The sequence below is a fragment of the Stomoxys calcitrans genome, chromosome 3 (genome assembly GCF_963082655.1).
Source record: "Stomoxys calcitrans chromosome 3, idStoCalc2.1, whole genome shotgun sequence".
NCBI classification, from domain to species: Eukaryota; Metazoa; Arthropoda; class Insecta; order Diptera; family Muscidae; genus Stomoxys; species Stomoxys calcitrans.
Window position 1 is genome coordinate 25859499 of NC_081554.1, and position 18051 is coordinate 25877549.

At 37.8% G+C, this 18051-nt stretch overlaps 1 protein-coding gene across 1 annotated transcript in view; it reads right to left on the reverse strand.

Moving 5' to 3' along the window:
* Nucleotides 1-5671: 5671 nt before the first annotated feature.
* The window catches only part of LOC106090527 (pancreatic lipase-related protein 2), a 37105-nt gene continuing 24725 nt past the window's right edge, over nucleotides 5672-18051 (reverse strand). The window contains exons 2-4 of the mRNA XM_013256754.2: nucleotides 6352-7059; nucleotides 6122-6290; nucleotides 5672-6063 (exon numbers count right to left, since the gene is read on the reverse strand). Coding sequence (XP_013112208.2) covers nucleotides 5931-6063; nucleotides 6122-6290; nucleotides 6352-7059 — 1010 coding nt within the window. The 3' untranslated portion in view covers nucleotides 5672-5930. The remainder of the gene's footprint in view (nucleotides 6064-6121; nucleotides 6291-6351; nucleotides 7060-18051) is intronic.

The window sequence follows — 18051 nt, forward strand, 5'->3', positions numbered from 1 at the left end:
ACTTAAAATGAGTATGAAAATTTCTTTAAAATTTGTCTTTACATATAGTTAAAAAACTTAAATTCTCATTCAAAAATACTAGCAGAAGGTTAAATTACATTCTTAATTGTAGTCTGTGGCATACCAAAAAATAGTTTATTTTGTTTAAAGGTATGTGTGAGAAGACAAAACTCCGAATATTTAATGTCTTTATTAAATCTACGTACTAAATGACAAGTTCTAGTTTTTTTGCCGAAAACTACGCAATCGTACCAGTGAAGAAAAGAAATACAAACACTTTGTTACAATAGAAAAAGTTGGAATATTTTTATAGAAGACCGACGTCTCCAAGTGAAATATGTATTGAAATAAAAAGTGTAAACAATTCATTAGTTACAGTCAATTTAAAGTTTTCAAACTGAAACTTAGATTTTTGATGAATCTATGTTGAATAGTTATATTATGTGATGTAGCCACTTATGTATAAAGATCCTCTTCGCCTTAAGGCGCATAGAAGGTACGCATTACTATTTACAGCTAAATTATAGTTTTCACTTAAATTCAGTGCTTTCTTATTTATATTTAGATTTTTCAAAAATGTACAATGAAATGTTTTTGAAGTGGGTTTGGTTGTATAAAGCCCACTGAACTTACTAAAGTCTTGAATTTACTATAGCCTTTCATTGCGAGTCCATAAACGATTTCTATTTATCCAGAAACTCGGCAAACTAAGTGAACAATCATTTGATCAACAAGCTACAGTACGGTATTTACACACACAGTATAGTTAAATATTTAAACGTTAACATATATTTTAAAATAAATTAATTAATAATAGTGTATAATAACAATGAATAAGAAAAATTAAAACATACATATATATATAAAACGTGTAAATAAGTTGATTGCATTGAAAAAAGTTAGCAAATCATTAAATGCTTTTGTGAGTATTATTAAGTTGAATATTGTAAATATTAGTTATGTAAAGAAGATGAAGAAAACATAATTCTAAGTGAAGCATATAACATATATTCCAAAAAGAAAGAACATGAAAAACACAGCAAAGAAATGGTGTTGATGGAAATCTGTTTGGAAAATACATTAACAATAATAATGAATGTTTAGTGTAATTATTTTAAAATTCATACAGTATAAGAGCTACTTGAGTTGTTGAGAATAAGAAACTTGAAATTCCTTTGAATGCAACTAATACATATTGCTGTGGCAATGACAAATAATTGAAATAGAGAAAAATAATTAAGATATAATAAAATGTAATTATTAAACAAATATATATATATAGATATTAAAACTCCCTTTTTGGTGTTTATGCAGCAAAACAAAAAATATACCTTCTTTAGTAGTAGTATACAACTACTACTACCACAACCTTCTTTAAAAAAATGTGTTTATATTTAATTATAATTATTATTAGCCAATTAAGATGAGATAATATATATAAATATACAAAAAACGAATTGTAGAATACCCTTTTCTGATAAATAACCGCCCACAATAATAAATAATTTCATTCTAAGTGTTTTAAATATTGTTTCAAATCAATTACACAGAAAGGAAAAAAGCCAAAAAAAAAAAAAAAAATTCAGAAAAAAATAATAAAATGTTATGAAAATTTATTTTAAATCTTTTAAATGTTATTTATTTATATAATTTACCAAATAGAAAAGAAGCTAAAATAAACACACACAAAAAAACAACAAAGAACTAACTCAACTAATATAACATATATATATGTAGTAAAATTGACTGAAATGCCATTTGAAATAAAAAAAAATGCATCATAAATATTTTCAAAAAAAAAAAATCTTAAATGAAATTCATAAAATATTTAACTCATTACTATTATTCTGTGTTATTTATATACATGCATTGTAACAAAAAAAAATAATACCAAAAATTATATATTTAAATGGAATAAAAAATATCACTGTCATCCAAAAACATATTCAGAATATATAAATTTCACCAACACACACCCTACAACCCAAAAATAACTAAATATACTCTCCAATATACATATTAACTGCAAATACTGAATTAAAAGCCGAAATAATTAATTCACCTATAACACAATATATGAATTAATATCATCATAAACTCTAAAACCCCATGCTAAAACAAAGTCCATAACAACAAATTGTAAAGTAATAAATGAAAATGAATTGATACCCAGACAAAATAATAGACAAAAAAAAATTGTGACACTATAATACAAGAATAAAATATATAACAAATAACCCACAATTCTATATATATACTAAAAATGAAACCAAAGTATTAATCATGAAACGAATGTAATGCAAATATTTAAATAAAATGTTAAATTTATTCAAAAAGAAGAAAGTTTTATGAATTTTAGATATGCCCGAGAGAGAGAGTGAAGTAGGGAATGAGGGATATTAAGTAAAGGTTCGCAGTGGCTCAAACTTGTTAAGGTTCAGACGAATCATTCTCCCCTTTCTGTAGTGTCCCTTGAAGAAATTACCGATTATTACAACAAAAACAAGTAAAAAGGCGTTAAATTCGGACGGGCCGAACTTTGGATACCCACCAACTCGTATATATATGTGAACCACATATGTTAAAGGTCATGAGAGAAGCCGTTGTACAAAATTTCAGTCAAATCGGATAATTCTTGCGCTTTTTAGAGGCTCAAGAAGTCAAGTTCACATATCGGTTTATATGGCAGCTATATCAGGTTATGGACCGATTTAAATTATATTTGGCACAGTTGTTAAATGTCATAACGAAACACTTCGTGCAAAATTTCAGCTAAATCGGATCATAACTGCGCCCTCTAGTGGCTAAAGAATTCAATACCCCTGATCGGTTTATATGGCAGCTATATCAGGTTATGAACCGATTTAAACTTTTCTTAGCACAGTTGTTGAATGTCATAACAAAACATCTCATGCAAAATTTCAGCCAAATCGGATAATAATTGCGTCCTCTAGTGGCTCAAGAAGTCAAGACGCCAGATCGGTTTATATGGCAGCTATATCAGGTTATGAACCGATTTAAACTATTCTTAACACAGTTATAGGAAGTCGTAACAGAACACTTGATGCAAAATTTCAGCCAAATCGGATAGAAGTTGCGCACTCTGGACGCTCAGGAAGTCAAGACCCCAGATAGGTTTATATGACAGCTATATCAGGTTATGGACCGATTTCAACCATACTCTGCACAGTTGTTGGAAGTCATACCAAAACACCACGTGCAAAATTTCAGTCAAATGGGTCGAGAATTGCGCCCTCTAGAGGCTCAAAAAGTCAAGGCCCAAGATCGCTTTATATGGCAACTAAACCAAAACATGGACCGATTTGGCCCATTTACAATTCCAACCAACCTACACTAATAAGAGAAGTATTTGTTTAAAATTTCAAGCTGCTAGCTTTACTCCTTCGAAAGTTAGCGTGCTTTCGACAGACGGACGGACATGGCTAGATCGACTTAAAATGACATGACGATTAAGAATATATATACTTCATGGGGTCTCAGACGCATATTTCAAGGTGTTACGAAAAGAATAACGAAATTATTGAGGGTATAAAAATCAATTTGTGTTTGTTTGTTTGTGTGTTCCTTATAGACTCAAAAACGGCTGAACAGATTTTCTTGAAATTTTCACAGAAATGATCGCGTGGTGAAAATAGGGCATTACATTTTTTGATATCAGAAGGGGGGGGGGGGGGGGGGGGGTGGGACCCTCCCCCTTACCCTAATTTTAAGAAACGCCAGATCTCGGTGATGGGTTGTGCAATTTAAGCGAAATTTTGTGTACTCTCTTAAAGTAACCTGAAAATAAAATTTTGGCATCCAAATTTCGGATGCGGTACCTAGAGGGGCCGCCCCACCAAATATATATATAGACCAATCATGACAATATGGGACTCAAATGAAAGGTATTTAAGTGTAGAAAAGGTATCTGATATCCAATTGTCGGACAAAGTGTTTGGGGAAACACTCCAACCCCCAAAACACCCCTAAATCGGACATATATACCAACCTTGGGAATATGGAACTCAAATGAGAGGTATTTGCGAGTATAATACGAATTTAGTATCCAAATGTGGACTAAAATTCTGAGGGTGCACCCCCCAAACAGGACTTATTTACTGATCATGCCAATATGGGTCTCAAATAAAAGGTATTTAAGTGTAGAATAGGAATCTGATATCTAAATGTGGGACCAAGTGTATGGGGGGCCAAAAACAACCCACAAAGAGGACAAATTTACTACAATAGAAATATGGGGCTCAAATGAAAGGTCTTTGGGAGTAAAGCACGAATCTGATACAATCAATATTCGGAAAAAACATAACACCAACTATTGTATATAGGACGTATTTGCTGACCATTCCAATATGGGGCTGAAATAAGAAGTATTTTAGAGTAGAACACGAACCTAATATATATTTTCAGGGCCAAGTCACTGAGGGGCCGCTCCATCCTCCAAAAACAGGTCATGTTTGTCGTCTATGGAAATATTGGGCTCATATGAAAGATATTTGGGAGTAGACCACGAATCTGATATCAACATTCGGGACCAACTGCCTAGGGGACGTCCCACCCCCATAACAACGCCCAAATAGGACGTATTTGCTCACCATGACAATTTTGGGTCTTAAAGGAAGTGGATTTTGATTTTGATAGTTTTTAGGTCCCATACCCGATAACGAAATGAAAGGTATTTGAGATTTGATATCCAATTTTGAGACCAATGGCAATATGGGGTTCAAATAAATGATATTTGAGAGTAGAGCGCGATGCTGATATATTTTCAGTTCTAAGTGTTTGGGGGACCATCCCACTCCCCAAAACACCCCTAAATCGGGCATTTTTATCAACCACATAAAACAATTATTTACTGACCATTGCAATATGGGGCTCAAATAAAAGTATTTGGAAGTACAATACGAATCTGATATCCAAAAGTGGGAACATGTATTTGGGGTACCGTCCCTTTCCCAAAACACCCCCCAAAGAATAGAAAATTTTGGTCCAAACGTTTGAGGACGCCTCATCCCATAAACACCCTTTAAACCAATGGCAATATGGGGTTTAAATGGTATTTAAGATAAGAGCACAATGCTGATATTTTTTGCTGGGCCAAGAGTCTAAGCGACCACCTCAACTCCCAAAAAAAAAAACCCCTAAATCGGATATCATGACAATATCGAGCTGAAATATAGACTTTTAATAATGGAGTATATCTAACACCCAAACGTGAATGACCCTAAACCCTGCGAGCCAATTCAAAGACCAGTAAAGATCATATGGGATTCAGATAAAGGCATTTAGGGTTGCCCAAAAAGTAATTGCGGGGTTTTTAATCAAATATACTTTTTTGAACTTTAATCAAATATACTTTTTTTAACACTTTTTTTCTAAAGCAAGCTAAAAGTAACAGCTGATAACTGACAGAAGAAAGAATGCAATTACAGAGTCACAAGCTGTGAAAAAATTTGTCAACGCCGACTATATGAAAAATCCGCAATTACTTTTTGGGCAACCCAATAATTCACTATTGTTTCTCGCTAATCTTGAGTGTGTTCTCTATATTTTCTGTAAAATTTTCAAACATCTCAAAATGTTTATTGGGTTCATTGATTGAAAGTACATCAAAATGTTCATATAGGAAATTTTTCTATTAAAAGTGGATACAAATTCGTTGCCTTAAAAACATACATACATACATACATACTTATGGAGAACTTAAACATATATATAAGAGGGAAAGAAATAAATACATTTACAAAGCAATTTTGTTTGCAAGGAAACTTCAACACAAATCAATGCATGAACGAACAATGACAAGACAAGTTTGGGGGAGGTGGTGGGATGTGGATAAAAGGAAGAGTTTTACTATAAATAAAATCACAAAATGTTAACTAAACTTAGAGAACTCCTGGTGACATCATCATAACTCAAAACTTGGGCGCATGGCGTCGTCTTCGTACACCCAAATATTCTCCAGTTGCTGCCGATCTTCCCTTGCCAGGAAAGCCACGGGCAAAGGGTGGCTTGGCATTGGTTGTCACATAATAGGTACCTCGGGCTCTGCAAAGAAATGAAATAAGAGTTTAACAAACTATGGCATATTCCTTTGAGCTCATACTTATGCGAGACATGTTCACCCATAAGCACATATTCCGAATCCTTGGGCTCACACCAACCTATCAGATAGGTAAAGAGATTGGGACAAGGACCTGCATAGAAACCCTTTTTCGTGGTAATGGACTCTATAAAATAGGGAGTAACCTTGGTATGATCGCAAGCCAAGGTTTCTGGAATAGAAAAATTTGCAAATTAATCCTAATTACCATAGACATCAGTTGTTCAACTCACGGAATATGGTCGCCGATCCTATACAAGCCGGCTGTCGTGTGCCTCCATTGACATAGAAATCAGCATGCCCACTATTATGCCATTGACCCAAAATGCCAGCACCCGTATGTAGCACATCCACAAAGTGGGCATCACTGGAATCCAAATCTCTGGAATTATTGGTGCCGGCATAAAAGAAAATTGTGGGATCCAAGGCTGTAATTCTTCCAATCTTTCCCTCCTCCGGCTTTAAATAGTTGGCCACCAGACCAGCAATGTGGGCCCCGACACTATAGCCAATAAAATGTATATCATCCGGCTGCACTCCCCTCGGATGTCGGGCCAAATATTTCACCAATTGTGAAATGCAAAGACCCCCAAAGCGAGGCGACCAATCCATTTGACTTAAACATGGCTCTTTCACTGCTGTGCCATAGTCCACTATGATAATGTTGTAATCGCCTATGGTGAAATAGGCCTGCCTGATATCAGGACTAGGGCTTAGATTACGACCACCACCAAATCCATGTATGACTATCTTTGTTTGATGTCTGGGATTGAAGTGCGTATAGTAGAGGGCATTGTCATCGAGCACATCTATAAATTCGGGTTCCTCTTGAGTGCGTCTGGTATACAAATAGAATTGTATCTTGGGATGTGGACAGCGAAAAGGTTTTTGCAGGCATGAATCTGTCACATAGACCTGGGTTTGATTCTTCTCCTGGGCATCTGAAAGGAAAACCAGAAAAGAAGGAAAATGTTAAGGAGTTGTCTTTAGAGAAAGACGAAAAAATCGTTTCTGCGAATAGCTGCTGGTAAGTGGAGGTGAGTAGCTATTGGGTTGCCCAAAAAGTAATTGCGGATTTTTTAAAAGAAAGTAAATGCATTTTTAATAAAACTTAGAATGAACTTTAATCAAATATACTTCTTTTACACTTTTTTTCTAAAGCAAGCTAAAAGTAACAGCTGATAACTGACAGAAGAAAGAATGCAATTACAGAGTCACAAGCTGTGAAAAAATTTGTCAACGCCGACTATATGAAAAATCCGCAACTACTTTTTGGGCAACCCAATATTTAACAGATTTCACTCAAAAATACAGAAATCTGTTAGCAATCTAAATGAGCTGCTAAAGGACTAAAATTTTCCTCATAGTATGATTTTCGTTGAGCCAAATAATCTGCGTTGGTAAAATGACGTGAAGCAACTCTAAGCAGGTTGAGGGCAAGGACAAGCTGAGCGAAAAGGGGTTCCTAAATAAAATTCTGTGGAGAGGTATTAGGTTGTGCTGAAAGAGAGGACAAAGTACTTTGTAAGGATCCCAGCACTCCTAACTCTCTGAAGAGAGAGATATCTGGATCTGCAGCCAATGCAACAAGAAGACGCAGAGAACGTAGAGAATTTTTTGGTGACATCCTCTGAATAGTTAGAAGTTGAGGTATCGAGTATGAGCAACATGCTTTTTAAGATACCCGGTACACCTAAAACGCTGCCGAAAAGAGAGGACGGGACTGTCGCCATCGGCAATCATGAGGCAGTGGAGTTTATCACAGTATCCATAGCAGCTCTCCGGTATCCATAGCAGCTCTCCTAACTCCGGGATTTGGACCCAGGCGTTCGGCGTCATAGGCCGATATGCTAACCTTTGCGTCACGGTGGCCTCCAAAGCATGATAGACTTATAGGATGAAATTCATTCGCTTTCAGGTGGTAAGGTTTTCCTGCTTTTGGAATGAAAATGACCTTTGTGTCTCTCCATTCTGCAAGAGCAGAGGCCACAGTGACCTCTACAAAAGATCTCATCGGTGTTATTCTCAACGAGGAAAAGATAGCACAGCTTGAACCGACAGAATCATCCATCCGTCACTACTACAAGAGTGAACGGGAGATAACCTGTCATGGCTAGAAGGGCGATCATAGAATGGACTTACATACCGAGGGCAAGGAGAGAGGTCAGTTTTGGCTTCATTCCCAAGGAGGGTAAAATGAAACATGACAAAATACAATAGGTCCATCAGTTGGGCATCTTATTTACTCAAAATATATGAAAGACTAAACGACCTGAAGTTGAGGGAGGGACAGACACCGGAGGACATCACGCATACCTCAATGATAGGACGGTGGTGGCAGCCATCCATAAAGAGGTACAAGAAGTCTACCGAAGAAGTATACCACGACATGACCCAACAAACCTTAAGGACCATGGTAGATGGGTCAGGTTGGTCTTTATAACGAAGAAGGGAAAAATTAACCACAGCAGGACAATGTTGGGGTAAAATTGAGTGACACCGCAGAGCTACAGAAATACGCCATGGTGGCTTTAATGGATGTCGAGGTGACATAAAACCACGTAAATTTAGGGCCAACCGCGTGGATAATCCTCCCCAATCTTTCCACACGGATATTTCTTAATGGAGATATAAAATAAACTATTTAGCAGAAAGTGGCGCCTTAGGGATGATGTAAACCAAGCAACGGTTCTGACTGGATTTTAACTTGGCAAAATCCTAACTTATCTTGTTTTTCCTTCATCTCAAATGTGAACATAAACCTCCCCGATGTGTCACCTGGGTAGCTGCTATTATTAAAGATAGCGAGCTAAAATGTGCCACGAGTTCACCTGAAGAACGATAAAAAGATGGGTTGGGGCGTCGGGCTACTAGCCCATTACCTGGAAAACTTGAAGAGATTACTTTGAAACAAGCCCCGAGCTTTCTCGACTACTGAAATAAACCGATAAACACTTAAGCTTTAACAAGTGAAATCATGCTAAGTTCGGCTGGGTCAATTCCTATATACCCTCCACCACGGATAGCATTTGTCGAGTTATTTCCCCGTTATCTCTTTTCAGGCAAACAAAGGATACAAGCTCTTGACTTCTTAAGTCGCTAGAGGGCGCAATTTTCATCCAAAATGGCTGAAATTTTGCATGATCTGTTTTGTTATGACTTCCAAAAACTGTTCTAAATATAGTCTGAGTCGGTATATAACCTGATATATAAACCGATCTTAGATCTTGACTTCTTGTGCCACCAGAGGGCGTAATTATTATCCGATTTGGTCGAAATTTTGCATGAAGTATTTCGTTTTGGCTTCCAACAAGTTTGTCAAGTATGGTCTAAATCAGCCCATATCCTGATATTGGCGCCATATAAACCGATCTCCCGATTCGACTTCTTGGTCTTCTAGAGGGCGCTGTTCTTATCCAATATGGTTGAAATTCTGCATGAGGTACTTTGGTATGACTTCCAAAAACTGTTTTGAAATATGGTCTAAATCGGTATATAACCTGATATAGCTGACATATAAACCGATCTCCAGGTTTGACTCTTTGAGCCTCTAGAGGGCGCAATTATTACTCGATTTGCCCGAAATATTGGAGGTGGTGTTTTTCTATGACTGGTGTTTTTCTATGACTGGCGTTTTTATACCCACCACCGTGGGATAGGGTTTATATTCATTTAGTCATTCCGTTTGCAACACATCGAAATATAAATTTTCGACCCTGCAAAGTATGTATATTTCGGATCGTCTTAAATTCTAAGACGGTTTAACGATGTCCGTGTGTCTGTCCGTCTGTCCTTGTGTCTCTTCGTTTGTCCGTCTGTCCGTCCGTCTGTTGTAATCACTCTACAGGCTTCAAAAATTGTCATATTGCGCTTAAATTTGGTACAGATAAATTTTTTAGATGCGCGCTGGTTATATTATTGACGGCCAAATCGGTCCATATTTGGATATAGCTGCTATATAGATCAATTTTCCGATAAAGGGTCTAATGTCCATAAAAACTTCATTTTTCATCCGATTTTGCTGAAATTTCAAGCAGTGAGTAGCTTTAGACCTCCCGACATCTGACCCAAATATGGGTCAGATCGGACTATATTTAGATATAGCTGCCATTTAGACCGATCTGCCGATAATGGGTCTGAAGTCCATAAAAGTTTTATTTATTGCCCAATTTCGTTGAAATCTTAAACAGTGGTTTATTTTAAACCTCCCAACAGCTGACCTTAGTATGGTTCTGATCAGACTATATTTAGATATAGCTGCCATATAGACCGATCTGCCGATAAAGGGTCTGAAGCCCATAAAAGCTATATTTTTCAATCGATTTCGCTGAAATTTGAAACAGTGAGTAGCTGTAGGCCGACCTACATCTGACTCAAATATAGTTCAGATCGGACTATAATTAGGTATAGCTGCCATATATACCGATCTGCCGATAATGGGTCTGAAGCCCATAAAAGCTTTATTTTTTATCCGATTTCGCTGAAATTTAAAACATTGGGTAGTTTTAGGCCGACCTATATCTGACTCAAATATAGTTTAGATCGGACTATATTTAGATATAGCTGCCATATAGACCGTTCTCCCGATAAAGGGTCTGAAGCCATTAAAAGCTTTATTTATTGCCCAATTTCGCTGAAATCTTAAACAGTGGTTTATTTTAAACCTCCCAACATCTGATCTAAGTATGGTTGAGGTCGGACTATATTTAGATATAGCTGTCATATAAACAGATCTGCCGATAATGGGTCTGAAGCCCATAAAAGCTTTACTTTTTAACCGATTTCGCTGAAATTTAAAAAAGTGAATAGTTTTAGGCCACCCGCCATCCGACCCAAATATGGTAAAAATAGGACTGTATTTAGATATAGCTGCCATATAGACCGATATGCTGGTTAAGGGTCTGAAGCTCATAAAAGCTTTATTTATAACCCAATTTTGTTGAAATTTGAAACACAAAATTCAACAGTGACTTATATTTACAAGACCACTCAATGTCCGTGCCGAATTTGGGTGCATAAGTTACCCAATTTTCATCGGATTGTGACGTATACCCGAGGTGGTGGGTATCCACAATTTTTCTATTTGAAAAAATCATTTAAAGAATTTGAAAATTGCCATCCATGGTGGAGGGTATAAAAGATTCGGCCCAGCCGAACTTAGCACGATTTTACTTGGTTGTACTACATTTTCTCCCACACGACTTTGCGTCTGTCTTGTCGAACTATTGAACACAGTAAAGGGGATATCCATTGGGGAATCGGTGACAAGGTGAGAATTTGTACATGAATGCTGGATTTCCTGCACTTGTAGGCCTGCAATCGAACTAAGGAGGACGAATGAGTTGCTAGCTTTTGATAAGTGGTCACAAAGTACAAACGGACACTGTGTGGCCATATGATGATGAACATGAGAATGCCATGCCAATGGAAAAGCCGCATGCTTGGGAAAAAACTGTCTTGATAAGGATAACAGGAAGACAATAAAAAAAACTTTGATCATGTGCGAGTCCACAGGGACACAGGCGGTTTATCATGGCTAGGCGGTTTTTCACAGATTTGGGTAATTTTGCGTTAGGTATACTCAAATACTTAGCTAAGAAGGGATAGTTCTAACAGGGGATGCAAACTGTTCAGCGGGCTTAGATATACAAGTGAGGGTGATGAATAGGTGTGCTTGCTCCCTGTTTTATTTCTTTTTTCTCTCATGTATCTTGTATTGAAAGGAACTCGCAACATTTTACTTGTCCAACATCACTTCTTTTCGGACTTGGGAATTGTAATGGCTCAAAATGGTCTCCGAGTGAAATCGCCTTTAAACCTTAAAGGATTCATGAAAAGTTCATTGTTCTTAAATGTAAACAAGGTCTTTATCCATAGAAAAGCCTGATCACAATATATCGAATTTCTTGCCAGCTATAATATCTCAATTTTCTAAACACGTTATATCATCAAAGCTTTTCCTGTTAATATTTTTATAATTGCCGACAATTCACTGATATTTGGTTTGTTGCATAATTTTTCCCCCCTAATAAAAACTCGTTCAGTGGAAATAACACACAAATGCATTATTTGCGTGTCATTTCTTCTCGAATGGCAAACATTTTCCATATTAGTAAACCCATTTCTGTAACCTTGAACAGAGAAGGATTTAAAGCAATTTTTGAGGAGGATGGTTAAGATTTGGTAACAGGGGCGGTGGTAATAAAAATCACTTGAAGGCAATATCTGAACTAAATTTCCCATTAACATTCCATTCTTTCATATCAATCACAGGGGACATCGTAGCGCAGAGGTTAGCCTGTCTGTCTATGACGCTTAACGTCTGGCTTCGTATCCTGGCGAGACCATTACAAAGAATTTTTAGCGGTGGTTTTCCCCTCCTTATGGAGGCAACATTTGTGAGGTACAATGCCATTTAAAACTTCTCTCCAAAGAGGTGTCGCACTGCGGCACGCCTTTCGGACTCGGCTATAAAAAGGAGGCCCCTTATCACTGAGCTCAAACTTGAATCGGACTGCACTCATTGATATGTGAGAAGTTCCTATTCCTTGGGGCAAAATTTGCATTTGCATATCCATCATTGCAGTCCGATTAAAGTTTAAGCTCAATGATAAGGGGCCTCATTTTTTATGCCGAGTCCGAACGGCGTGCCACAATGCGACACCTTTTAGGAGACAAGTTTTACATGGCATAGTACCTTACAAATGTTGCCTGCATAAGGAGGGGAAAACCACCGCTAAAAAATTTTTCAGATGGTCTCCCCAAGATTCGAACCCTGGCGTTCAGCGTCAAAGGCGGTCATGCTAACCTGTGCGCTACGATGCCCCCTGTAATTGATATGAGAGAATGGCGAGTCCGAACAACGTGCCGCATAGTGATACCAATTGGTAGAGAAGTTTTAATATGGCAGGATATCTTACAACTGCGTGATGTTCATGCCGGGATTTGAAATCAGGCGCTCGGCGTCATAGGCGGACATGCTCACTACTGCGCAATGGCGGCCTCCAGGCAATACTACACAAAATAATACCACTACAACTTAACATGGGATATATGCTTTTTAGCTCCCTTGTAGGACATTGCCCATATTCAACAATACAGAGAAGTCTCCATAGAAATGAGCGCCCTAAAATGACACTCTTTCATATCCCGCCTACTTACACTCAAATATTTATTTACTACGTCACTGTTATCCATGTGCATCATGTGCTGAAGGTGGTAAAACATTGACATCATTCGAAACTCGTTAGGCTTTCGCAACATTTTGTTATTGCAATATTTTTTGGCAAAAGGCACACTCACTCTAGCCTCTGCTGTGTTGGCGTCATTGTTTTTTGTTTTGTTTGCGACAAACGTCATTATCTGGTTTTCCACTGTTTATGTTATAGTTTTGTTTTTATATGCACATTCGTTAAAAAGTTTTGTTGCATGGCTTGATTGGTGGCTTGGCCAAAGTGGGAAGCTATTGCAGACTTAGTAAAAGTACCGGAAGTTTTTGGATTTTTGAATTGTTTTGCTAGTAAAAGAGCGCCATGCAACCTAATAGCAAACAGTTTGTAGCTTATTTTAAAGAAAATGCAGTTAAAATGTGTATCCAGGGACTGCTGGAATCAATTGTTTCTGGAATGTTCGCTATTTAGTTAGTTACAATCGATTAGTGTCGTTAACAATGCCCAACAGCGAACGAATCTCAAGCAAAGCAAGTGGCGCCACATAAACGATAGCTAATATTCAGCGTTATTTTTTTTTTTCAAATTCCGTCCATTGGGTTACGATATACAGAAGTGTGTTGTAATATATATTTTTAAAATATACAGCCATCTACTCTCCTTCAGACACCGGTAAAAAGTACCATTTTATAAGACTTTACAGCCTACATTTTCAATAGTTGGGCGAATTCTCTTTGACTTATAATGGTTAAATAGGTTAATGAACACTATTTTGTTATTCGAAAGCTTAATAACATGAATTTTAACTTTACACAGTGCTTTCAGTTGCTATAGCATGATAGCATAGTTAAATTGTACAATATTTCCTCTTCCACAGGATAAAAAGGAAAAATTTTAAATTACTTGCAAACAAAAGACTTAAGACACGAACACGCCGAAAATATCTATGTATACATACATGAATTTTTGGTGTTGTTTGTTTGATTGTGCGATTGTTTGTAGGTTTGTAATGTTTCTTCCGTATAGACTAAAAAACGCTTAAACCGATTTCTTTGAATTGAATTGAACAGATTGTGTAGATTGGTCCGGAAAGAGCAATAGACTATATATATAATTTTTATACCCTCCAAAATAAGGTCAGGGCATACTAATTTCATTCTGTTTGTAATACCTCGAAATATTCATCTAAGTCCCCATAAAGTGTATAAATTCGTGATTGTCATGACATTTTATTTTATTCGATCTAACCATGTCCGTCCGTCCATCCGCCAGTCCGTCTGTTGAAAGCACTATAACTTTCGAAGCAGTAAAGCTAGGCGCTTGAAATTTTGCACCAATACTTTTTATACCCACCACCGAAGGATGGGGGTATATTCATTTTGTCATTCCGTTTGCAACACATCGAAATATCCATTTCTGACCCTATAAGGTATATATATTCTTAATCAGCGTAAAAATCTAGGACGAACTAGACATGTCCGTCCGTCTGTCCGTCTGTCTATTAAAATCACGCTACAGTCTTCAAACATAAAGATATTGAGCTGAAACTTTGCACAGATTCTTTTTTTGTCCATAAGCAAGTTAAGTTCGAAGATGGGCTATATCGGATTATATCTTGATATAGCCCCCATATAGACAGATCCGTCGATTTAGGGTCTTAGGCCCATAAAAGCTACATTTATTATCCGATTTTGCTGAAATTTGGGAGAGTGAGTTGTGTTAGGCCCTTCGACATCCTTCGTCAATTTGGCTTAGATTGGTTCAGATTTGGATATAGCTGCCATATTGACCGATCCTCCAATTTAGGGTGTTAAGCCCATAAAAGCCAAATTTATTATCCGATTATGCTGAAATTTGGGACAGTGAGTTGTCTTAGGCCCTTCAACGTCCTTCGTCAATTTGGCTCAGATTGGTGCAGATTTGGATATAGCTGCTATATAGACCGATCCTCCGATTTAAGGTCTTAAGCCCATAAGAGCCACATTTATTATCCGATTTTGCTGAAATTTGGGACAGTAAGTTGTCTTAGGCTCCTTGACATTCTTCGTCAATTTGGTTCAGATCGGTCCAGATTTGGATATAGCTGCCATATAGACCGATCCTCCAATTTAGGGTTTTAGGCCCATAAAAGCCACATTTATTATCCAATTTTGCTGAAATTTTGGACAGTGAGTTGTCTTAGGCCCTTCAACGTCCTTCGTCAATTTGGCTCAGATCGGTGCAGATTTGGATATAGCTGCCATATAGACCGATCCTCAAATTTAGGGTCTTAGGCCCATAAAAGCCACATTTATTATCCGGTTTTGTTGAAATTTGGGACAGTGAGTTGTGTTAGGTCCTTCGACATCCTTCGTCAATTTGGCTCAGATCGGTCCAGATTTGGATATAGCTGCCATTTAGACCGATCTCTCGGTTTTAGGTTTTGAGGCCATTAAAAGCGCATTTATTGTCCGATGTTGCCGAAATTGTGGACAAAGAGTTATGTTAAGCACCTCCACATATTTCTGCTATGGGACATAAGGTATGAGTTTTGCACCGGATTTTGACGAAAGGTGGTTTACATATATACCCGAGGTGGTGGGTTTCCAAAGTTCGGCCCGGCCGAACTTAACGCCTTTTTACTTGCTATGAATGTAGTCGGTTGGGATTGTAAGTGGGCCCTATGACATCCTTGTTGTATTCGACCTAAATCGGTCCAGGTTTGGATATAGCTGCCATATAGTCCGATATCTCGATTTATGGTCTTGAAATAATAAAATACGCACTTATTGTCCAATTTCGCTGAAATTCCGTAAATTCGACATCCCTGTCCAGATTTACATATGGCTGCCATATAAACCGATATCTCGATTTAAGATCTTGGGCCCATAAAAGGCGTATTTTTTTCCATTTCGCAGAAATTTGTGAAAGTAAGTTATATTAGGTTCCTTGACATCCTTGTTTAATTTGGCCTAGATCGGTTCAGATTTGGATATAGCTGCAACCCATATACTTTTTGGGCAACCCATATATGTTTGGGCGCTGGGCTAGTAACTCGCCCCCGACTATGAGAAACAAAACAAACTATGAGAAACAAAGGAATAGTAAAAACAGAACCCCCCAATGTTGACGACCCACGCAAACGAAGAAATGACCATGATTTGCGGATCTGCGCCTGGAATGTCCGCACTCTTTATCGAGAAGGTACAGTATACGCACTGGCGGATGTATTAGAGAAGTACAGGCAGATATTACCGCCTTACAGGAAGTGCGATGGACTGGGAATTGCATCACTACAACACCAAACGGTGACGAACTATACCATAGCTGCCATAACACGAGGCATGAATTTGGCTGTGGATTTGTGGTTAGTCGGAGACTGTAACATCTTGTCTCCAGCTTTACTCCGGTGGATGAGAGGCTAGCGCTAGCCACAATCCGCATAAAAGCCAAATTTTTCAACATCAGCCTTATTTGTGGCCATGCCCCGACGAAAGACAAAGACGAGCAGACCAAGGATATTTTGATGGATTTCGACACAGATAACATGCTGAGAATATGGAAAGAACATTTTACCCAACTGCTAGTGTCCGAAGTTGGCGACGAAGAGGATACCGCAGAATCAATCCATGATGATGGTATAGAATGTTCACCTCCTAGTCAGAATGAGGTCCAAGTAGCAGTGACCCGACTAAAGAACAACAAGGCAGCAGGAGCCGGCGGGTTACCCGCTGAACTATTTGAGATCGGAAGCGACACTCTGATAAGGCGTATGCATCAGCTTATTTGCGCAATCTGGCTAGAAGAACGCATACCCGATGATTGGAACCTCAGCATACTATGTCCCGTATACAGGAAAGGAGACAACACGGATTGTGCCAACTACAGAGGAATAAATCTCCTCCCCATCGCATTCAAGATACTCTCGAGCGTACTGTGTGAAAGATGAAAATCTAAAGTCAATGAGATAATTGGGCCCTATCAATGCTGCTTTGGACCTGGCAAATCCATCCTAGACCAGATATTCACACTGCGCCAAATCCTGGAAAAGACCCGAGAAGGACAAATCAACACCTACCATCTCTTTGTTGACTACAAAGCCGCCTTCGATATTCCTTTACGTTCAAAGGTATTTCAAGCCATGTCTGAGTTTGGTATCCCTGCAAAATAAATAAGACTCTGCAGGATGAGACTTGCTGATACGCGTTTCTCAGTAAGAATAGGAAAGAATCTCTCCGAACCATTTAATACCAAACGAGGTTTTAGACAAGGAGACAGCCTATCGTTTGATCTCTTTAATATCCTGCTGGAGATTCACGAGATGCAGATGTGAATAGATATGTCACACTAATCACAAGAGAACACATCCTACTCGCCTATGTATGGGTATTTGTAAAAGAAGGTGGGGCAGTGCTTAGAGTATTTGAGAGAAAGATTCTTCGTTAGATCCTTACATTCCTGAATATGGTAGAGATCGGGCTTTATTTAAATATAGCTGCTATGGGCCCGGCCGAACTTAATGCCTTTAAACTTGTTATTCATAACATATCGGATTTTTTTTTTAATTTTATGGTTTCTACTACGCATGTTTCTTCTTTATTTGAAAAAGTAAAACACTCTGTAAAAGCCGCTGAACATCATACAGATTTGTATAACTGTGTTACAACCACATTCTTCTGCATAAATGTTTAACGATGCCATAATGAGTGAATTTATGCCACCACAAAACCAAATTTGATTTGCTGCTTACTATAGAAAAGTGTAACACTTCAACGCCAATTGAAG